At 42.6% G+C, this 24,525-nt stretch overlaps 1 protein-coding gene across 1 annotated transcript in view; it reads left to right on the forward strand.

Moving 5' to 3' along the window:
* RSPRY1 (ring finger and SPRY domain containing 1) overlaps nucleotides 1-24,525 on the forward strand; it is a 220,759-nt gene that overhangs the window by 78,022 nt on the left and 118,212 nt on the right. The window contains exon 6 of the mRNA XM_078670430.1: nucleotides 10,591-10,649. Within this exon, the coding sequence (XP_078526556.1) occupies nucleotides 10,591-10,649 (59 nt within the window). The remainder of the gene's footprint in view (nucleotides 1-10,590; nucleotides 10,650-24,525) is intronic.

The raw sequence follows: 24,525 nt of genomic DNA on the forward strand, positions 1-24,525 counted from the left end.
TATTTTGCCCTTGTACCATAATGGGCACCCAGTTGATGGCAGGATCTGCAGTTACCTGCCCCACTGGCAGTCTATACTACTGGACAAGTGGGTACTTCAGAACAATAAAAACCGAAAGTATACTGTTCCATGCCTGTTTCTAGAAAAACAGTGTTTCTAGCAGGTCACTTGGACCGTGTGCTCTCTGGAACAGTTGCCGTCACTCAACCTAGAGTGACATACTTCATCATCGTTGTGCTTTGTTCCACGTCGGGCTAGCACTGCAATGTCAGACATGCCTCACAAGGGGGTCAATGAGAAAAGATTGGAAAGTGTGTAGGTTAAAATCAACTATGTACCAATGTGTTTAATGTGGTGTCTATGGTCAATGTTAAGGTTAAAACAAAAAGGGCAGAGAACCAGGGATATAATGGCTAAAAACACGGTTTTTCTAGAAATTCATATGGAACAGCAAACTTTGATTTTTGTTCTATATATTTGGAGAGTGTATACTGGACCGAAAATCTCCTTGTCCTTACCTTTGACTGGTACTTCAGATCATTTATTGTGGTTACTCCATCCCTTTTCTCAAAATCCCATCACCCATGCCACCAGCTTCAGATTGGCTGAGAGAGGATCCCCTCCCTCAATGTTTCCCTGAAAAAGGAGAAATTCAAGATGCTCTGTTAGATCAGGTTCTGTCTGACCTAGAACCTGGATAGTTGCGCTGGACTTGAAGGATACCCATTTCAATAATCTTGTCGTGCCTGCCCACAGGCACTAACTGTGATTCACTGTGCATTATCAGTTTGCTGTGCTCCCTTTTGGCCTTACTAGAGCCTCTCGGGTATTCACCAAGGTGTGGCGGTGGTTGTAGCACACCTGCAGAGGTCATGGGTTCTAGTCTTTCCCTTACCTCAACAACTGGCTGTTAAAGGTGGGCTCACCTCAGGCATTCGTCTCCACACCTCCAGCCTGCATTCACAGAGGTTCGCTATAAACATGCCAAAGTCACACCTGACTCCCACTCAGATTCTCCCTTTCATCAGAGCTGTTTTGTATACAGTGCAGTTTCGGGTGTCTGTTTCGGAAACGTTCAGACTCAGGAGTGGTGCATCAACATCTTGCAGTAGCAGGTCTTGTATGTTATGAAAAAACGCTGGATCGTCATTATAAGGGGCATAAGTATTTAAGATAATCTGGCCTTGTCCATTAAGGGTCCCCCCTCCACAATACAGATCGACCACCTTCATCTATCGCCACATACTTGGGGGAGAACGGACACCAGGCACCGCCCAGATTAATGAGCCCCTGGCGTAAGTAGAGGAGGAGGAGTGGAATACCTGCTTGCGCCATTTCTTTGCAAGGCGTGCAGAACCTGTAATGTCTAAGTGTGTTTCCTGTAATCCAGCTATATAGATTTTATGCCGAATAAGGCAAGCATGCTATGTCGCTCAGTGTATGCCCCAAATCTAGTTCCCCCACCGCTCCGCTTACTACTATCCAGGCAGTTTCAGTAGGCAGTAGGGAGACAATGTAGTGCCAAGCGTTATTCTGTTCCAGTACTCGGCGTATCAGTCCCTATGGGGCTGCGGCTACCCCCCAATCCCCTCAATGGTGTTTGAGGAACATATTGGTGTGTACAACTCATGCAAAGGGACCTGTGTATTTGGTGGGGGGGGGGGGTGGGGTCACCACCAGAGTATCTCTGGACTTCATGCTGGCCAGTGGTGGGCCTGATTTTCAGGCCGGTATCATATGCCTCTCTTGGTTGGCCCTCAGACCAGCGCAGGCAGCCTCCTACGCTGCTGCAGCTCGGGGTCCTCATGGGGAGCCATCGAGGTGAATCAGTCGGGCACACTGACTCGCCAAATGACCCTTGCCAACCCCCCCCCCCCCCCCCCCCGAAAGTCCTAAAAACAATATTTTACATCTTTCCTGACCCAGCCTTGTCCCTTCTCAACCTTTCTCTCAGCCAAGGTAAGGTACCTTCTACAACCAAGGAGGCTGTAGTGGCTCCAAAAGAAAGTTGTTGAGGACCCATTCATACTGGAAAAATTACCACTCTATCTTCCGGTTACTTTTCTTGACAAATATACTGGAGGCACATGTGACATTAAGCCTTTGTTCTTTTTTTAGAAGAGTCCAAATTCCTAGTTTCCTGTCAGGCAGGTTTCCACCTGGCCCATCACAGAAGCAGTCATTCTCTCAGTGATCGACGACCTGCATGGAGAATGTGACCGGGTCTCCACCACTTGCTGGTTCTCCTTGACCTTTTGACAGCCTTTGACGCGATTGACCATAATCTTCTGGTGGACCGTGTCAAGGCCGCGGGGTTGCAGGGCTCGGTACTAGACTGGATCACTTCCTTTTTGATGGATTGTTTTCAGTCAGTCCGTTTGACCCAGTTTAATTCACCCAAAGTCCATCAAGACTGTGGAGTACCGCAGGGTTTCTCCCTTTCACCACAACTCTTCAAATGTCCTTACTTCAGAGGCCTTCACTCAAGTTGTAATTGCACTGCTTCTTTCTAGAATAGACCACTCGGACTCCCTCTATTTGGTCCTCTCCAAGCGCCTCATTCTTACCTTTTAAATTGTTCAAAACCAGGTAGTCCGATTAATATTTAAACAACGTAGACACTGCCATATTACCGCCCTGATGAAGGAGCTCCTCTGGCTGCCTTTTGAACAAATGACTCTCTTTAAAACCGGTTGCGTTGTTTTTAAAACGCTTAATGGAAAAGTCCTACTTTCATCACATCTCGAAGTGAGAAATACATTCACGAACTAACATTGTGTTCCTCTCTCATGAGCTACCTATCGGTGCCCAAGTTAAAAAAGAAGAGAATGGGCGGCTCTAGATTCATTGCCCCCCACATCTTGGACTCCTTCCCTCTTGAGACCAGAATAGCCCCAAGCTTCATGAAATTTAGACAATCCCTAAAAACGTGGTTATTCAGACACGTATGCGATTAGTGCCTCACTAAGTAGCATTGAGATCAGCTACATCTTACTATAGCGCCGTGAAACCGATTTGGTGTACGTACGCTTAATACATTCCGGTAACATAACACATGAGTTTCATTTGTGGACAGAATACAGTTTTGTACACAGTGTGGAATGTGTGATGAATTTAAATTAATAAAGAGAATTGATATTTTTGTAAATGTAGTTTTGCTGGGGTGGCTTTGTTTTGCAATATGTTTACTGTTTTTTTTTTTCCTTTCTTTTTTCTTTAAATGGTGAGGGGTGGAGAGAGGGTTCCACTCGAACATCTTTTCTTCTACTGTTGCCGTATATTTTTTTTAAATAATGTGCTAGATCGTCTCTAATCACCTGTTTTAAATTACACAGCTAGCCTTTTCATGAAAACATTATATTGAGGGGGAGGGGGGTGGGAGAGCACCGCAGTTAGTCTCTGCAACTATTTTTTTATAAAGTAAAAAGAGAATAATTTTCAAACTTATTTTTTCTTTTTATTTATTATATTTCATAATTGTTCCTTACCTACTGAAAACTTGGATAACGCACAAGCCTGCACAAACAACTCAAAACAGCCTGATGGAAATACAAAAAAACATCAGCACCGAAAACTCCACCTTCTCCTGCGCCGCCCTGGACAACTCAAAAAACAGGCCCAACGAACTGTTCAAAATCATCCGGCAACAAACCTCCAAGCCCCCAGAATCCTCTCTACAGGCCTCCAAGGACTTGTGCGAAAACTTCGCTAACTTCTTCGAAGAAAAAATCACCAAGATTGAGCTCTCACTGGACATCGTCACCGTCTGCAAAAGCCTGCCCCCAATGACAGTGGACCGCACGCTCAGGCACCCCACAAAAACCTGGAAGTCCTTCAACCTCATCCCGGAAACTGAGATCCTCAAACTGATCTCCACCTCCAAACCAGCCTCTCACGTCCTTGACCCGATACCCACCCAATTGACCAAAAAACTGAAACTCTCCATGGCCCAGTTATGGTGCAAGATCATAAACCGCTCCCTGAAAACCGGCATCATACCTGAATGCCTCAAAGTTGGTGAAGTCACGCCACTACTAAAAAAAACAGGCCTTGACTCCAAGGAACTGAATAACTTCAGACCCGTCTCCAATCTCCCCTTCCTATCCAAAATCCTTAAAAAAATGCGTCCTTCTACAACTGACTCCGCACATGGACAGCATCAACCTTCTTGATCTTCATCAATCTGGTTTCAGGAAAGCACCGAGACCGCGATCCTTAACATCACAGACTACATACACAAATCCCTCGATACCAACCAATGCTGCCTCCTCATTCTCCTGAACCTATTGGCAGCTTTTGACACGGTTGATCACCAACTTCTCATCAAGGCTTTACAGGAAAGGCTAGGTGTTGATGAGGTGGTCCTACGCTGGTTCTCCTCCTTCTTACACAGCAGCTCGCAAAGGATAAAAATATAAAACTTTACCTCCGACCTACACCCTGTCGGCAGGGGCCTCCCCCAAGGTTCATTGCTCTCACCTCAACTGTTCAACATATACATGGAACCCCTCACCGCCTTACTCAAAAATGCCAACATCCCTTTCCACCTATATGCAAATGACACCCAGATCTATCTAGAAACCTCCTCCATAGATGACATTCACAGACTAAATGACACTCTAAAAGAAATCCAACATTGGCTGTCGCTTAACCACTTAAAACTCAACCAAGACAAAACTGAGATCCTCCTCCTCTCCAACAAAGAAGAGAACTCTCAAATTTCAGAATGGCTGAAAGTGTTGGATGCTCTCGGTAATCTCACTCTGACCAACTCCGTAAAATCATTAGGAATCACCCTAGACTCAAAACTCGACATGACCAAACATATCAAGAACGCCGCAAAGAGTGCCTTCATTATCCTGGAGCTACTCGACAAAATAAAAACATTCATCCCAATCAAAGACCTCAAACAAGCCACCCAATCACTGCTGCTATCCAGACTCTACTATGGGAATGCCACCCTCACTGGTACAACAAAATGTCACCTCAACGCAGCACTACAAATACACTACATAGAAGAGGGTCCAAGGGCTAGTTTAAGGACTCACTACTAGATACACGCCCCTACTAAAGACCTAAAATACACAAGAAGTATCTAGGAGTCAAAAGAAAAAAGCTCTAAACACAGAAAACCTTTTAGACGTAACAAGAACCAAGTATTGTGGACCAAATTATTCAGTAACACCACGTGATACAATAAAATACAGTGCACGTGATTACTCTACTGGGAGACACATACCCAAGGGTAGGTGAAAATGTTCCCATCAGTTGTCGACCTGTTCCACCATTTTCACATCATATGGGTTCTCCTTACCCAGGAGTTAGTGTGATCACAGTCACAAGAGTGTAGGAAGACCCTATCTTGTTGTCTGGTGGGTGGTGTCAGTGTAATATGACAACTGAAAAAAGCAGTGCAAATAAAGTGATTAGTGATAGAGTAAAATTGGGTGAGACTGAGTAGAAGTGAACATTTTAATAAATTCTCTCCGCTCCCCAAGCTTAAAAACAATAGTGAATAGACGGATTTAACAAAATATCCGTTCAGCAAATAGTGGTCAACATGCTTCTGCATAGATGGAAAGTACCAATGCATTCATCAGGACCTTGATGTTGCTACTGCTGTTGAGTTTTAGTGAAAATGAAAAAGATCATATCACCTGTTTTTCAGGTTCAAAGGACTCCGCCACAATCTAGAATATAGTCACGTCACAAGGTAAAAAGTGAAAAGAGACAGACATTTATATAACAAATACATTCATCAGTAATTGTATTTTGTTTTCAGATAATGATTAATCAACCTATAATCATGTCGATATATTTTTCAACATGTTGTCACTCACCCAATTCGTGTGGGGATCGCGCCTCACCTCACCTGGCTGCAGCTCAGGTAGTGAGGAGCACCGCTCTGTTGTGAAAAGACATATATATACGTAAGCATTCAACTGTTTTCCACATGAAAATAAAATAAACCCTACTGATCAAATTCTAAAAGACACTGACGATCGTATACAGTGTCTTATTATACTTAATGAGTACTGGCATTCCTCATAGATGGTAAAAATCTCACCACTATCTGCCCAACAACCTGAACCCCGCCGTTTCTGCTCTAACGATCAAATCCGAACAGAGCCAGTAAAAATACAGGTGCAACAGAAGGTTAAAGCGGTATTTCAAACACGTATTGTTGCAAACACAAATCCATGTCATGTTCTTGCAGAGCACCGCAATCACATGTATAAGTAAAACATGGAAATTGGTATCAGGCCAGGTAGTTACTTATTTATATGAGTCACTGATCGAACGAGTAAAATGTTTGTTGTTTTTCAAAAACACTCGTTTTGTTTATATCGCTCAATTCTAACACTCAATTTCTCACTTTGTAAAGCGTATAACCGGCAGTTGTGTTAAAAGAGAAAGTTGTGTTAGAAGAAAAAGGCAAAACCGTTGGTCTCGCTCACCTATCCGTCGGTGTCTCCTAGCGTTCCTCTGCGCTTGACTGGGGAGGCACCAGGCGGATGGGGTGCGGACTATTTGTTTGTTCACGTGATCGCACAGCGAATTCTGGCAGCTATCGATCACGTGATCGCAAAAGGAATGCTGGACTATATAGTTTAAAGGGACAGTTCTCGAGAGATACTGTTATTTCAATACTGAGTATACAGATTTGATAAATGTATTTAAACAAGGATTAAATGGAACTGATTCTCAATGCTGGATATAGTCCGCAGTGTCGAATTTCGACCAATGCGATTATTTTAAATGGAACATTCTTTATCCCAGTTCCCACATGATCGCGTTGGGGACGTGTAGTCCTAATGATATAAAAAGAGGACTCTTAAGAGAAACTGTTATAACGTTTCAAGATTGGAGTATCAATTTGAAAAAGCGTGATTGCGCTTACAGTTTAACGGTCAATCAAAAACATATTTTGCTGTGTTTCGCCCAGTACCAGATGCTTGCACTTAAGAAAATTATAAGGCACCCGTTGAGCACAGTTGTAGTGTTATTCGATGTTATTAAAGATGTTCAAAAGGCACCCCATGTGCACAGTTTTAATACTATCATCTGATGGTATTTCTAATAGATGGTTAATTACAGATTTCTGGTATTATGCCACCATGCAAGGGCTGCCCATTCTGAAACACATGATTGTATTCAGCTATGGATTAAAATAACCTCATGTGTGTTGATGTTATTCTTACAGTAAGTATTTAGTTAAAGCGACATCCAAGGTATTGGTTCATTTAGGCCCTCTTTAACGCTATTGAGCTTGTAGACCCATTTTTGTTCCTTTTTGAACAAAAATTTGCTCACGTCGGGGCAATGTTCTGGAATGGTGGGCTGTTCCAACACAGTCCATTTAAAATCATTAGGACCATGTCCCACCTCCAGAAAGTACCTTGGACGTCGCTTTAACTAAATACTTACTGTAAGAATAACATCAACACACAAGGTTATTTTAATCCATAGCTGAATACAATCATGTGTTTCAGAATGGGCAGCCCTTGCATGCTGGCATATTACCAGAAATCTGTAATTAACCATCTATTAGAAATACCATCAGATGATAGTATTAAAACTGTGCACAAGGGGTGCCTTTTGAACATCCTTAATAACATCGAATAATAACACTACAACTGTGCTCAACGGGTGCCTTATAATTTTCTTAAGTGCAAGCATCTGGTACTGGGCGAAACACAGCAAAATATGTTTTTGATTGACAGTTAAACTGTAAGCACAATCGCGCTTTTTCAAATTGATACTTCAATCTTGAAACGTTATAACAGTTTCTCTTAAGAGTCCTCTTTTTATGTCATTATGATTACACGTCCCCAACGCGATCATGTGGGAACTGGGATAAAGAATGTTCCATTTAAAATAATCGCATTGGTCGAAATTCGACACTGCGGACTATATCCAGCATTGAGAATCAGTTCCATTTAATCCTTGTTTAAATACATTTATCAAATCTGTATACTCAGTATTGAAATAACAGTATCTCTCGAACTGTCCCTTTAAACTATATAGTCCAGCATTCCTTTTGCGATCACGTGATCTCGATAGCTGCCAGAATTCGCTGTGCGATCACGTGAGCAAACAAATAGTCCGCACCCCATCCGCCCGGTGCCTCCCCAGTCAAGCGCAGAGGAACGCTAGGAGACACCGACGGATAGGTGAGCGAGACCAACGGTTTTGCCTTTTTCTTCTAACACCACTTTCTCTTTTAACACAACTGCCGCTTATACGCTTTACAAAGTGAGAAATTGAGTGTTAAAATTGAGCGATATAAACAAAACAAGTGTTTTTGAAAAACAACAAACATTTTACTCGTTCGATCAGTGACTCATATAAATAAGTAACTACCTGGCCTGATACAAATTTCCATGTTTTACATATACATGTGATTGCGGTGCTCTGCAAGAACATGACCTGGATTTGTGTTTGCAACAATACGTGTTTGAAATACCGCTTTAACCGTCTGTTGCACCTGTATTTTTACTGGCTCTGTTCTGATTTGATCGTTGGAGCAGAAACGGCGGGGTTCAGGTTGTTGGGCAGATAGTGGTGAGATTTTTACCATCTATGAGGAATGCCGGTACTGATTAAGTATAATAAGACACTGTATACGATCGTCAGTGTCTTTTAGAATTTGATCAGTAGGGTTGATTTTTATTTTCATGTGGAAAACAGTTGAATGCTTACGTATATATATGTCTTTTCACAACAGAGCGGTGCTCCTCACTACCTGAGCTGCAGCCAGGTGAGGTGAGGCGTGATCCCCACACGAATTGGGTGAGTGACAACATGTTGAAAAATATATCGACATGATTATAGGTTGATTAATCATTATCTGAAAACAAAATACAATTACTGATGAATGTATTTGTTATATAAATGTCTGTCTCTTTTCACTTTTTACCTTGTGACGTGACTATATTCTAGATTGTGGCGGAGTCCTTTGAACCTGAAAAACAGGTGATATGATCTTTTTCATTTTCACTAAAACCCAACAGCAGTAGCAACATCAAGGTCCTGATGAATGCATTGGTACTTTCGATCTATGCAGAAACATGTTGACCACTATTTGCTGAACGGATATTTTGTTAAATCCGTCTATTCACTATTGTTTTTAAGCTTGGGGAGCTGAGAGAATTTATAAAAATTTTCACTTCTACTCGGTCTCACCCACTTTTACTCTATCACTAATCACTTTATTTGCACTGCTTTTTTCAGTTGTCATATTACACTGACACCACCCACCAGACAACAAGATAGGGTCTTCCTACACTCTTGTGACTGTGATCACACGAACTCCTGGGTAAGGAGAACCCATATGATGTGAAAATGGTGGAACAGGTCGACAACTGATGGGAAACTTTTCACCTACCCTTGGGTATGTGTCTCCCAGTAGAGTAATCACGTGCACTGTATTTTATTCTATCACGTGGTGTTACTGAATAATTTGGTCCACATTACTTGGTTCTTGTTGCGTCTAAAAGGTTTTCTGTGTTTAGAGCTTTTTTCTTTTGACTCCTAGATACTTCTTGTGTATTTTACCTTAACGCAGCAGCCAGAATGGTCACTGGAATTAAGAAATACAACCACATTTCACCAGCACTCCGAGAACTAAAATGGGCTCCCATTCGAATTGCGTGCCAGTTTTAGAACTGCCTGCCTCGCGCACAAAGCCCTGCACGCAGGAAAACCTGAATATCTGACTGCTAAACTCAAGAGGGCTGGTCAGACTGGGAACCTCAGGAGTTCCAAACCCTACTACTCATCCCTATGAAATTATGCAAACAAAAAACTGCCGCACGGTCCTTCGCCGGAAACGCGCCCCAAATATGGAACTCCATCCCAGACAGTATTAGGACTATCTCGTCCTTCATAAAATTAAAAAAACACCTAAAAGTCCTCTTCCTCAACCGCTCCCTCCCGAATGGATAGGCGCCGCCCAAACGCTTATTCCTGCTCGCCTTTGCTCACAGACATTGCATTACTAGGACCTACCCTCCCTTGCTTTTTGACCCACCCCCCCAAGAGGTTCAACCCCAGACTACGTGCTCTCAATGAGGTTATCTCAGGACTCACTACCTCATTGCTGTTCAGCATACTTTGACTTCTGAACCAATATGTATAACATTGCTATTTTGTATGTCTCCTGCACTAAAAACTGTTTTACAATGCTCGGATACCCCCGAGTCAGGCCAGCGCTATATAAAACTCCTAAATAATTAAATAGACCATGTATTTGCCACATTATTTTAACTAGTGGGCTTCAGTGCCAATTAGTTAAAGGAGAAAAAAAATCTTGCAGGTAAACCTTTACTACTTCTCAGTTGCCGTGAAATGCATACATAGAGAAAGCAATATCAGTATGATAAATTTGCAGGATTAGCACGTGAGTCTTTATCATCCATCCTTACAGGCTTTAGTTTGTACTGTCTGCTAATGAATAAATACAGAAAACCTATTTTGTATTGTCGACATTCCCATGTTTTACAACTACTTACTGGAGCAAATTGCATCCATTGATTAAAATGTTTTGATGCGTTTCTTTTAAAAACAATTTATTTTCCTTTTTTGCAGGTCCTGCTAGCATTGGTTTACTAAGTCCAGGAATACTGGAATATTTATTGGAGAGCTTGGTAAGTGTACCTTTGCAAAATGTTCCTAATTGTGAGGATTTATTTTGTGTTGCTAAACTGATACTTTGCAGTCTCATTTGAATGTTGTCTGACTAAGGCAGAAACCATATTGATAGTTATGGCTAAACTTTAAGCATAGTTTCAATGTGGGTATAACGTTTCAAGTATACTATTCTATGATGGCTTGTTGCATTATTTTTGAATATTATTTCACTACCCGACGAAGTTGATCTGACCGATCCCTTTCAATGATGTATTTTATGCCTTTTCCTACTTAATGAAAGCAATCATGAAAATCATTTCTTACTAAATCCACCCTATTTTGAAGGATTTGACAAGGGAATACATTTGTTCATCCCTTTCTACAAGGGGATACTCTAGTTTCCTTCCCTCTTTGTTCTAATGCCCTCTTTCACTTCTTGGCCTCCTTATTCCATCTCCTGTACATCTGCTCAGTTCCATTTATTCTTTAATCCAGGTCAACACATTTGGTGCGTTTTTAAATGACCAAAACACATGGAACATTCTGTTAATTGCATTTAGAATTAATTTCTTGGTTTCAAATTTTCAAAGTAGGTTTCCATTTCTCCAACGAAACCAAGATTGAAAACCCTATCTTCTGCTCTAAATTGATCAAAAAGTCCATTATTTGTAATCCACTTCGATTTTCGTTTGGTTAGCAATTCATCAGAGGGTAATGCACTGTTTCCACAAACCCTTTTTCAAGTTTTTTTTTCCCTTGAGTTCTATGAATTATGTAACTGTAACATCCAGTACCTGATGCCTACCTTCCTTCTGCAGTATGAAAATTATGATTTTGGAGACTGAATATTTTCCAAAATGTATGCTTTTACACTGCAGATGGAATATCTGCTTGGCTTCCTAATAGAACGTTTATGTAGATTGAAAACACTGGAGCGCGGTATCTTCCTTTAACAAATTTACAAAAGATGTTGAGGAGTACATTGCATAAGTATGACTTTGGCAGAATATCCCAGAAATGGGTATAGCGATGGGATGACTGTTACCCATTAAAACTAGTCGTGCAACTCATGTAAGTTTTCCTGTTGTATTTTTTTTTCTTCTTGACATGTTCGTTTGGCTGGACAACTTTTCAAAAATGAATCTTCAAATGTTTGACAATATAGCAATAACAATACATTTTTATTCAGAAAAATGTGCCTGCACGGATTGTTCATGCTTTTGAGTTTTGCTAGTTTCTATACCTCTGTTACATGTTCTCAAATTCAGCACTATTTATTCATTTATTGAATTCGATGCCACTTTTGCCAATGCTCCAGAGTAGTTGTTGAAAACCATGACATGATTTTTATCTAAAAAATGCACCAGCTAACCCAAAGAAATATTCCCACAGACAATTTTTAGTGAGCTGCTCATCTAGACTTTAACAAAGTTAAGGCCATAAACAGAGTATTTGTTTTTGGGACTTCAACTTACGTTGGGGCAGTCTGAGTGACACCTTGGCTGCCTGTCTCTCTTCTTCCCTCCTTGGTAATGACTTGGTCCAACACACCGAGGCTCATGAGTGCTATTGTATCCACCATGAACCTTATAGTTCAGAAGAACGGGATACTAGTTCATCAGAGTTTATCCAGTTCAACTGGAATGATAATGCCAAAATGTCCTATTTGCATATCTTACTCTGCTTGGGGATTAATGATCTGATACTCTGACACTGAGGCTACCAATAAATACTTCTACCATGACTGCAATCATGAACACCTTTGCTCTGCTGAAGAAGGAAAGGCTGAGAGGTTTACCCCTTGGTACTCCAATGCACCAAATGAACAAAAGATATTTCTAAGGGCTATGGAATAATTCTGATTGCAAAATTCCTTGTTTCCCAACCTAGAAACTTAATGTTGCTGGAAGATCCTATAAAAAGCAAAACTTTGAAGGGAATCTGCCAACCTGAAATTCCAAGTTATTTGCCAACAAGCATCCTAAAATATTTGTGGTCCAATCGGCAACAAATCTTTCTCTTTATGCTGGATGACCCAAACAGCAGATGTGAATTTGTTTACTACACTAAATTAAAAAACATTGACACAGACTAATCCCCTAACACCTCGCCCCTGAGCTGTGCTAAAAGTTTCACAAGAACTGACCTTCCTTCAAAGCGATGTCATGGACCAAACTTGTAAACTCTATTTTCAGACTCCAACCGCAACACATTTCTGACCAAAACCACTCATTTTAGCTAAAGACATTCTAATGCACCTAGCACCACATTGGTCCACTCTTCTCAACCTTTCCTTCTCCAAGGAAGGTTTTCCAGGCTTTCTATAAGGAGGACGAGTCTCTCCCCTTAAAAAAACCTTTAATGCCGACCCAGTATCGCTTACCAAAGCCTGCCCCATCTTTGGTCTTTTTTTCTTTACTAAAGCACTTGAGGGTTGCATCCACATCAACTGGGGCACTTCCAGTGATAAAAATCTATTGGATGATGTGAAATCTGGTTGCTGAGCAGCGTGATGGTTCAAAACTGGGTTGGCTGTAAGATTCTTAGAAAATACCCCATAGATCATTGAAAGCACTAACTCTCATGGCTTCATTGTAGACCTTGCCCCAGCCTCACAGGCGCATGAACATTACCACCAAGAATACAAATTACCAGAACTCCAGCCTTCAAAAAAGTTGTACCTTAAAATAATCATTCTCAGGGTCTGCACTCATGATTTGAAATGTTATTCCAGACCCCCTCCTCTCCTAGTCTTCTGCCTGGACCATTTCTTCTCTGTCGTTCTTCAAAAAAGATACCAAACAATTGGTTTTTACCATCACCGTTCCCCTCCTATCGCTAGTACTCTTCACAAGTCACCCTGTCAACCAACTTACATTTTTGTCTCTTCTGATGGGTTTCAGAGGCACCATTTCTAGTTTATGAGCATTAATTGTGGTACTACCATTGTGCATCAATTGTTTTTGTTTTGTATGTTTGTTTTTTCTTTATCCTACCTAACCTGTCCATTGTTCTTTATTTTTGTCGTTCTCTATAGAATTATTTTTCAATACAGCTTAAGTTGCTCTTCTTGTTGATATGTCCAACTGCAGTGCTCAAATTCCGATGTTTTTTCTGTTTTATAGTTGCTCAGCAAGGTCCTTCTGTGTGCACAGTGCAAGTCAGCTGTTGATTCTATAGTCTTTTCTGGGTGTACTTAATCGGTCATCCCTGTTTAAATTGCCTACTGTGATGCATTTTATCGAAGGTCTGACTTGCATGTTTCCAAAAAACCATGTTCGAGGCATATGAGCTGCATATTACACATTGTGCATAGATCGGCACCTAATGTTGGGCTCGGATGTTTGCAGTTTGTTTTTTCCTGAAAAGTCTTTGGAAGTCACGGGATAGGTGACTCCTCCTTTGGATCATATTGCGCATGGGCATCGGCTCCATCCTCAGATTGTTTTTTTTTTTCCGCCACCGGGCTCGGATGTGTTTCCTGCGCTCCGTGTTGGAACCGATTTTCTTTCGGCGCGCAATCCTCACCTACTCCGGTATTGTTTCGAACGCGATTCCAATCAACGCTACTCTTCAACTCCGAAGTCTTCGAGTCCGGTCGTCGATGAGGCCTTCGGGCCTACCCAGGCCTCATCTTCCAGCGCATGGAAAGGACGCCATTTAAAAAATGTCCTCAATGTGGGTCGAAGTTTCCCCACACCGAACTCCATGAGATGTGCAACCTTTGCCTCTCACCGGAGCACGAGGCCAGAGACTTCTTCTGCTTTTGCCTCTTTCCGCTTCAAGAAGACAATTCGAGACCGACTAGCTCAAAGAACAATGGCTCGCTAGTCAACTCCCATCCCGGACGACATCTTCGAAGAGGGCGTCGACGTCCCAGAGCAACTCCAAGAACATGGCGTCGAAAGCAACTCCGAGGCTGAAGATTCAGAAGTCGAGGACATCACTCCGGCACAGAGGGTCGTAAGTAAGAACGTCAACCCCGACCCTTCCTCAACACCTTCCAAAAAAACCTTCGGCGCCGAAGGATCTACCTTCTACAGAGGACTTATTCCGTCTGGACCCTACGCAAAAGACTCTATTTAAAGATCCCAAGACTGGTCTACTGACTCTTACGTCTAAAAAAAGAAAAAGACCACTAGACGCACCGACTCCTCATCCTAAGAAGAAGGACATTGCAACATCTCCTCTAAGGATACCTTCTCCTCCTCCTTCACCTCCATCTAACATTCCTTCACCACCTCCTCCCCTGCCACATCACTCCCCTACACCATCTCCTACTCCGTTACCAGATGATGATGGGGACATTTCTAATGACACAGGGGATGGTGCAGACAGTGAGCCACCAGGTAATTTTAGTTCTACTGGCTCACCTGACCCTTGGAATGACTATTGCACCCCAGATGTCCCTAACGTCCCACAAGAAGACGTATATCCCTCCAGGCCTTCCCCACCAGAAGACACAAAGGAATTTAACCAACTTGGCTGCCCAATATCATGGGGTTGACCTACATACTGACCCAGTGGAGGAAGACTTCCTTATGGATACCTTTGACAATACACAAAGGTCCACCTCTACTTTACCTATGCTTAAAGGGGTTATTAAGCACGTACCAGAAGTCTTCAAAGATCCTGTTACAGCTCGAATCATCAACCCCCGAATCGAAAAGAAGTATAAAGCTGCCCCTTATGATCCAGCATACATTAAAGTACCTGCACCATTAGACTCCCTTGTAGTCTCCAATGCATGCAAGAGAGCAAATTCACAAACCTCAGATGAGGCTCCCCGCATCAGATAAAGAGTCTAAGCTCCTTGACTCATCAGGTAAAAGAACAGCGTCATAGGCTGCAAACATTTGGCGTATTGCCAATACTCGGGCATTACTTGCAAGATACAATAGGGCACATTATGATAAATTAGAATCCATAATGCAGCACCTTCCAGATAAATACCAAAATAGGGCAAATGAGCTTATACAAGAGGGTAAAAACATCACAAATACCTCTATTCGCTGTGCTCTAGATGCAGCGATACTGCCTCAAAGGCAATTACCAGTGTCTCTTACACAAACCTACTTGGCTACGCATTGCAGGGTTTAAACCTGAAGTACAAAGTGCCATCCTCAACCAACCCTTTGATGAGCAACACTTATTTGGGCCTAATGTGGACGTATCCCTTGAAAAAATGAAAAAAGATACGGACACCGCTAAATCTATGGGAGCCTTGCAGTCGCAAGCTCCCAGACTTTCTTTTCGTCTCTCATCTTACAGAAACACCAACAGGGGATACTCCTCAGATACTCCCTCTACCTCTTACAAAGCCTCTACTTAATCCACCTATGGCAGAGTCTACCAAAGAGGAGGTTACAGGGGTAACAACAACAAAGGCAGAGGCAAAACTAATAACTCCAGCTCTGCCTCCACCCCCGCCCAATGACTTTCCCCCACTTCACCCACCACATTCCACTCCAGTTGGGGGAAGACTACAACAATTCTTTCCTGCCTGGATCAACATCACATCAAACAGGTGGGTGTGACAAATAATTCAGTCAGGTTACTGTCTAGAACTAACAGCTATCCCCCCCCCCCCCACAAACATACCACCCAAACAGCGACCAATGTCACAAGAACATCTAGTTCTACTAAGAAAAGAGGTAACATCTCTCCTACGAAAAAGCGCAATAGAATTAGTTCCATTGCATCAACAAAACAACGGAGTTTACTCCCTGTACTTTCTTATCCCAAAAAAGGACGTCTCTCTCAGGCCTATTCTAGACCTCAGGCCACTAAACCTGTACATACAATCAGACCACTTCCACATAGTCACACTTCAGCAGGTCCTTCCTCTTATGTTACAAAACGTCTTCCTTGCTACCCTAGATCTCAAGGACGCCTATTTCCACATTCCTATTCACACAGCTCACAGAAAGTATCTCAGATATGTACTAGACGGTCAGCACTATCCATTCAAAGTACTCCCATTCGGTGTCACAACAGCACCAAGAGTGTTTACCAAGTGCCTAGCAGTTGTAGCAGCACACCTACGAAGACAGCACATTCATGTCTTCCCATATCTAGACGACTGGCTCATAAAAGCCAGCTCACGCAGTCAGTGTGTACAACACACTCACACCACCATCCAATTACTCCACGACTTGGGGTTCACAATATACCACACCAAGTCTCACCTACAACCGTCCCACGCACAACAATATCTCGGTGCCACAATAAACACCTCACCAGCGCTTGCTTATCCGTGTCCTGCCAAGATAACAAATATGCAAGCCCTACTAACAAAATTCCAAACGCAACACTCTCTTCCGTCTCGAGTGTTCATGCAACTCATAGGGATGATGGCCTCTTGCATATTCATAGTACCTCATGCAAGTCTACAAATGCGTCCTATTCAAGAGTGCTTAGCATGACAATGGAACCAGGCTCAAGGTCAATTGACAGACCTAGTGTTGGTAGACGGTCAAACTAACCGCTCTCGGCAATGGTGGAACACCAAAAACCTTTCCAAGGGCCGTCCGTTTCTAGAGCCAGTCCATCAAATAGTCCTAACAACGGACGCATCGCTCTTTGGCTGGGGAGCTCACCTACTGCAGCACACCATGCAGGGCAGGTGGACACTGCAACAAAAGTTACTCCACATCAATCACCTGGAGTTACTAGCCATATTTCTAGCCCTAAAAGCATTCCAAAAGCAAATATCAGGCAAAGCGGTCTTAGTCCGCACAGACAACATGACAGCTTTGTATTACATAATCAAACCGGGGGAACACACTCTCTGCAACTCTCTCAGTTAGCGCAGCAGATATGGAGATGGGCTATACCACTAAAGATTTTTCTCTTGGCCCAACATGTTCCAGGAGTACAAATATCCATAGCGGATCTGTTAAGCCGTCAAACGCAACAGATTCACGAGTGGGAACTTCATCCACAAGTTCTTCAACCATTCTTTCAGATGTGGGGGCAACCTCCGATAGACCTCTTCACTACCCGCGAAAACGCGAAATGCCCAAGCTTCGCCGCCAGATATCCACACCCTCTGTCGAAAGGCAATGCGATATGGATGAACTGGTCTGGCAAATTTGCGTACGCTTTTCCACCTCTCCCAATACTTCCATTAGTGATACACAAACTACAATAACATACCCTCACACTCCTTCTGGTAGCTCCAACTTGGGCCAGACAACCATGGTACACCACACTGCTGCATCTTTCTGTGGTACCGCACCAAAAGCTATACCTGTCTCCACGCTTAATCACCCAGAACCATGGAGAGATCAGACACCTGGACCCAGTTCAGCTCAACCTGACAATCTGGCTCCTGAGGTCATAGTTTGGTTACCTTACCTTCCTCCTGAATGTATGAACGTTATTAAAGAAGCTAGACGTCCCACCACTAGGGCATGTTATGCAGCCAAGTGGAAACGTTGTGTAATATACTGTCAAAACAACCATACCAATCCTTTAGATGTGTCTATTCAACACATCACAGGATACTTACTACCACCGTTCCCTCTAGGGCGCGCGCACCTCCCCTGATGTCAGCGCGCACCGCCTCGCTTGGAGCGCGCACATAGGACGTCGCGCGAGAGAGTCGCGCCGCCGGCCGCTTTAAAGAAGCGAGCGGCGCGAACATGAGGCACTTTTCCTTGCGGGGGCGGTGGAGCGGTCGTGAGGAGTTCAGGTAAGGAGGCGGGGGGCTGGTGGGGCTTGTGGCTATGTGTGAGCGCGGGGCAGACTGTGGCCTTTTGTTTAAGTATTGCGGTTAATCAGAGCCCCTTCACGGGCTCCGATTAACAACAATACTTTATCAAAAGGCCACAGTCTGCCCCGCGCTTTACTAACAAAAGCGTAGTCAGTTTCCAAACACAGCACGTACTTTAGCACACGCTGTGTTTGGAAACTGTCTCTACGCTTTTGTTAGTAAAGCGTGGGGCAGACTGCGGCCTTTTGTTTAAGTATTGTTGTTAATCGGAGCCCGTGAAGGGGCTCTGATTACCAGCAATACTTAAACCGAATGCCACAGTGGGCAGTCAGGGGGCGGGCCGCAGGGGGCATAGCGGCTGGGAAAACGAGCTGAACAGAAGGCAAAAGGGGCACAAAAACAAGGAAAAAACAAGTGGCACAGAGGGCAGAAAGGCACAAAAAACAAGTGGAACACAAGATAGAAAGGCACAAAAATGAGTGAAACAGAGGGCAGAAGGGCACAAAAAACGAGTGGAACAGAGGGCAGAAAGGCACACAAAACGAGTGGAACAGAGGGCAGAAAGGCACGAAAAACGAGTGGAACAGAAGGCAAAAGGGGCACAAAAACGAGTGGCACAGAGGGCAGACTGGCACAAAAAACGAGTGGAACAGAGGGCAGAAAGGCACAAAAAATGAGTGGAACAGATGGCAGAAAGGCACAAAAAACGAGTGGAACAGATGGCAGAAAGGCACCAAAAACGAGTGGCACAGAAGGCAGAAAGGAACAAAAAACAAGTGGAACAGAGGGCAGAAGGGGACAAAAAACGAGTGGCACGGGGGCAGAAAGGCACAAAAATCGAGTGGCACGGGGGCAGAAAGGAACAAAAAACGAGTGGAACAGAGGGCAGAAGGGCACAAAAAACGAGGAGAACAGAGGGCAGACGGGCACAAAAAACTAATGGCACAGAGGCCCTTAAGACCCTTATTGTGGCGCTGTATGTGTGTAAATGCACCATCTTTTCACTTTTTAAAGTAAACGTTTTGAGTGCCATTTGGCACCGCAGACATGCGAGGTTTGGTTCCTGGCGCACAGAGCCATGGTTGCAGCACACAGAGACCCTCCACTGCCGCGCACAGAGGAAAAAATTGGAGGGAACTTTGCTTACTACACCTCCAAAAATGTAACTTGGCGTACACGTCTATTAGGCTGCATCTTGCTGCCATTGCAGCATACCTACAAAATAGACCACATCTATAACTTTTTAGAGTACCTGCCATAAAGGCTTGTATGGAGGGCCTCAAAACAATAATTCCACCCAGAACACCACCTTCACCAGTGTGGAATTTGAACATTGTTCTTACAAGGTTAATGGGACCTGCATTTGAACCTTTACATAAATGTGAACTGTAATTCTTAACTTGGAAAGTTGCTTTCCTAGTAGCTATTACTTCTCTCAAAAGAGTTAGGGAGATACAAGCATTCACCATTCAAGAACCCTTTCTGCAAATGCACCACAATAAAGTTGTTCTACGAACCAATCCTAAATTCCTTCCAAAAGTCATTTCACCCTTTCATCTCAATCAATCTGTAGAGCTGCCTGTATTCTTCTCGCAGCCACAAACAGTCGCAGAAAGAGTTCTTCATACCTTAGATGTAAAAAGAGCATTACTTTACTATATTGAAAGAACACAACCTTTTCGCAAAAGAAAACAACTTTTTGTGTCCTTTTCACCACCACACAAAAGCAACCCTATCTCAAAATCGGGGATAGCTAGGTGGATTGTCAAATGCATACAGATTTGTTACCACAAAGCTAAACGTACGCTATCTGTTTCTCATAAAGCCCATTCTACAAGAAATATAGGGCCTTCAATAGCATTTTTAGGGAACATTCCCTTAGATGACATATGCAAAGCAGCTACATGGTCTACAACGCACACTTTCACAAAACACTATTGTGTAGATGTGCAAACTAAACAACAAGCTACTGTGGGCCAGGCTGTACTTAAAACACTGTTTCAAACTACTGCAACAGATACGGGTAGTCGCTGCTAAATGTGGGTACTGCTATATAATCTATGCACAGTGTGTAATCTGCAGCTCATATGCCTTGAACAGAAAATGCTACTTACCAGTATGCATCTGTTCTTGGCATGTAGAGCTGCAGAGTTACACACGCCCACCCGCCTCCCCGGCTGCCTTGATCTGTTCCAGTATTATCTTAATTAGATTCTGCTTACATGGACATTATTCCTTTTCTTGCAAAGCTCCATTATTTCCCTAATGGCGAAAAACAATCTGAGGATGGAGCCGATGCCCATGCGCAATATGATCCAAAGGAGGAGTCACCCATCCTGTGACTTCCAAAGACTTTTTCAGGACAAAAAACAAACTGCAAACATCTGGGCCCAACACTAGGTGGCGATCTATGCACAGTGTGTAACTCTGCAGCTCTACATGCCAAGAACAGATGCATACTGGTAAGTAGCATTTTCCTTCTCATGCCCCAATAGGACTTGAACTTATGTTGGCATTTTTTATGTGCACTACTTTTGAGCCAATGCATAGTTGCTCACTGCGACTTCTGATGCTCCAGTCTTTCTAATTGCCATCACGTCTGTATGCTTCATGACTGAACTGCTGGCACACACCGTGAACCTGCCCTACACCACCTACATTTCAAGCAAGTTCGTGCTGAGCACCCGGGAGGCCTTTTTGCCCAGAGTTGCAACACCTTTTCAGGTTGGCTAATCCATCCCTCAACCAATATTTTTCACTCCACCGTGTCCTTTGAAGGACAATCAACTCCATTAGCTTGACCCTATAAGAACATTGAGCTTTAACATTGACGGCCGAATGGACCATTGTGCGGATTATCAACTCTTTTTGGATTTTCTGTCACAAAGAAAGGGAAACGTGGAGCGGAAAAGGACTTTGCCAAGATGGATAGTCCTCTGCATTAACATCTGCCCTATTCTGGACAAGAAATAACCCCTGACCTGAAGGCCTATGAGTTCATTCCACTAGGGACAATGCCGCTATGACTCATTGGTGGTGTGGGCTGGCAGTTCTGGGCATCTGCAAGACTGCAAAATGGGCACTGGTGCACATGTTCTTTAAACACTACTACTTGAACAGTCCGGTTCCAATCGGAGGGCCATTTTGCCTTCTCATGCCTGCAAAGCTTTTTGGTTCGAACCCACTCATCTTCTTTTAGTAGGTGCCTCTATGGTATATATTACAATGAGCGATCTGTGATTAGAAGTATCCATCAGAAGAGCAAGTTACTTATTTTCGGGCACAGACACATCAGTAGACTTTTTACACTGCGATTGTTGTGTGTACCGCACTCTATTTCATTCTGAATATGTCGGTACTTGTAGAGGGCACTGTCCCCTAGCAAACTATCCTGACGCTACTAGGACGACAACTGGTATTAAAGAAGAAAGGGATCTAGGATGTGAAGGGATGGGTTTTAAGGGCATTATGAAAGGCAAGATGATGATCAATCAGCCATAATGAAAGCGAAAGAGTTCCAGGTTTTTGGGGGCAAGACAAAAGGGCCGGCCGACCTATCCAAGAGAGATAGAGCTTGGGACTGGTTAGAAAACCGGACAAAGGATGCTGTAACGGTGGTAGGGAAAGAATTTGTTTTGTAGGAAGGGAGGGGCAGGTTTGTGGAAGGCTTTGTGAATAAAGAAAACTGCTTTAAATTGGATGAGGCAGGAACAGGGAACCAATAAAGTTTGGGAAGAGCTAGATAAATGTAATAGGGTTTAGGGAGGTTGAATATAAGTCTGGCAGCCGCATGTCTGACTACGAATAAGATGCAGAGGTAAGCTAAGATGTAGAGAGGTGCATTCCAGTCTGTCCTTCTAGCAAGTTTGGACTACTGCAAGATGACTAGATTAAAAAGGAAAACCAGGAATCCTTTCCTTCAGCAGACAAAGACGATGGAAGCAGGAATAAGAGATCTAGGTTACCTGGGTGGAAAAAGAGAGGGACACCCACATTCTGCACACCTGTGACTGAGGTGGAAGGGAAATCCACTTCAGTTTGCACTATCAGCTTTCCCCAAAAAATAATTTCTGTTTTATCTGTTTGTTTTGAGTTGATTGGTGGTCATTCAGTCAACTACCGAGAACAGATACTTAAGGATTCTCTATGCACAAAATGATTTGGGTGTCATTCACATAGAGACCAAGAACATCTGTATAGATGTGTCGGAAGAGCACCATGTATATCAAAGAGGGTCTTTGTGAGGTAACTCCTGAGGGGCACCTACTGAAATGTTGTGGAAAAGAAATGGAAGGGGGCGGGTGGTAGTTAGAACTCGTTGAGAGCAGTTACAAAGACAGTGATCCATTTCAGAGGAGTATTGAGCTGACACTGTTTTTTCACCTCAAAGTCCTACAGATGATGTGAGAATGTAAATGAGCTAGAATGAGAAATACAACTTTATGAATGGAATGATAGTCTTCTAAATGGAGTGGCAGACCTTGCTGCCTGGTTATTTGCTCGTAAGCAGGAGAGTTGAAGAGGTTGAAATGAAGGGGCGAGAGCTGACAGTGTTTTGAATCCTGTTGTGACTGTCCAGGATCATGACTGACTGTTGGGATAAATTCTGAGCGGAGAAAGGGAAGCTTGTGTACTTGAGTGTAGGCTGAGACAGATCAGAAAGGTAGGCAGAAAGCACACAAGCAGGCACATAGGACAATGGATATCCTTTTGAACGAACAAATAGATTATGCAAAGATACTGGGGAAGTTCATGTAGGTTATATGACCACTTACTTTTCAGCTGTTTTGTTGAGAGAATCACTTTATTAATAGAGGAATGTGGGAACAATGCCTAGCCGACGCTTGTTGTCTTCAGGAAATCAATTCTTTTGGAATACTGCATATTTCCGTATCCGATTCCATCCCTTCTGTGCCTTATATTGGATCAGCACTTGTAGGTTATGCTCCACTTCTCCTTCCATTTGTGTTTCATCCCTAAAGTCTTAAATATAATGGTACATTACAGCAGTGCAGTTCAATACCTTTTGTGGTTTTAATACCAAAATGTAATACTCTGGTGTGCCAAATTCCTTCAAGCAAACCATGTTTGAATTATTCAGACCTAGACATTCTTTTTGCAAATTGTAACTCATTGCATTTGTGGAATTGTACCAAAACAAGACTATGACTCATATAATGCATTGATCTGTCCATTGATAGCTCTGTACCAACAATAAGGTATTTAGAGTGCATGGAAAAATCTTACATGTTGACTTTGTTTGTGTTCCTGTGTTCATACAAATTAGATGTTTAATAGAAGTAGCAGCAATATGAAGAAAAGCAGACCATGCGCTCCTTTTTCAGTCTTTTTTTATTGATATTAAAAAAAAGTACCATATAGATTCGAAAAAATATATCAGATTCAATAAATCAGTTATGTAAAAGAATGAAAGGTGGTGTGTGTGTATATCTATGAAGAAATGACATACATTTGCGAAGTGCATATTTCGAATTTTTTATAAAAGGGATTAACAAGTGCAATATTTTTGTTTAGATAGTTTAGTGTATTTCAAATTGATATAGAACTCAACAGAGGCCAACAATATAGTTTGATTAGTACAAATTAATGTCCAATAAAAACAATATTTTAGACTTCCTTCCAGCATACAATAAAACACTGGCTAAAAATAGTCAAATTAAGACAACTTTTAAAATATTGGCAAAAAACTCATAAAAACATTGAATACAATGAAGCACACTTGTACATTTGGAGGATGCATAATTATTAAGGGAAGTTAATTCATGAGTTTGAAGTTGAATGTACTCATTCATTAATGGATTTAATTTACTTGCTTTGGACATCCCTTAACGTTAGGCAAAGATGTAACACATGAAACCTACTTTGAGGTCCCCCCTGACCATAATTACAGGTAACAATTCCTTATAGTGACTGTTCCATCTCCCAGTATAGATCTTGAGGGGAAGAATACTGATTTGGATAATCATTATCAGGGGCTTACATTGTGAGAAATGTGGTAGAGCTGATATGGTTAAACCTGACTAAACAAGATAACAGAAGCTGAACTTTTATACGTTTTTACATTAACGCAGTGTTAAATATCCTGGGAAAACCGTATATAGGTAGTTAGAGTTTTAAAAAAAAATGGCAAATTCCACATTACATTTAAGATTTTC

This window comes from Lissotriton helveticus, chromosome 12, assembly GCF_964261635.1.
Source record: "Lissotriton helveticus chromosome 12, aLisHel1.1, whole genome shotgun sequence".
NCBI lineage: Eukaryota > Metazoa > Chordata > Amphibia > Caudata > Salamandridae > Lissotriton > Lissotriton helveticus.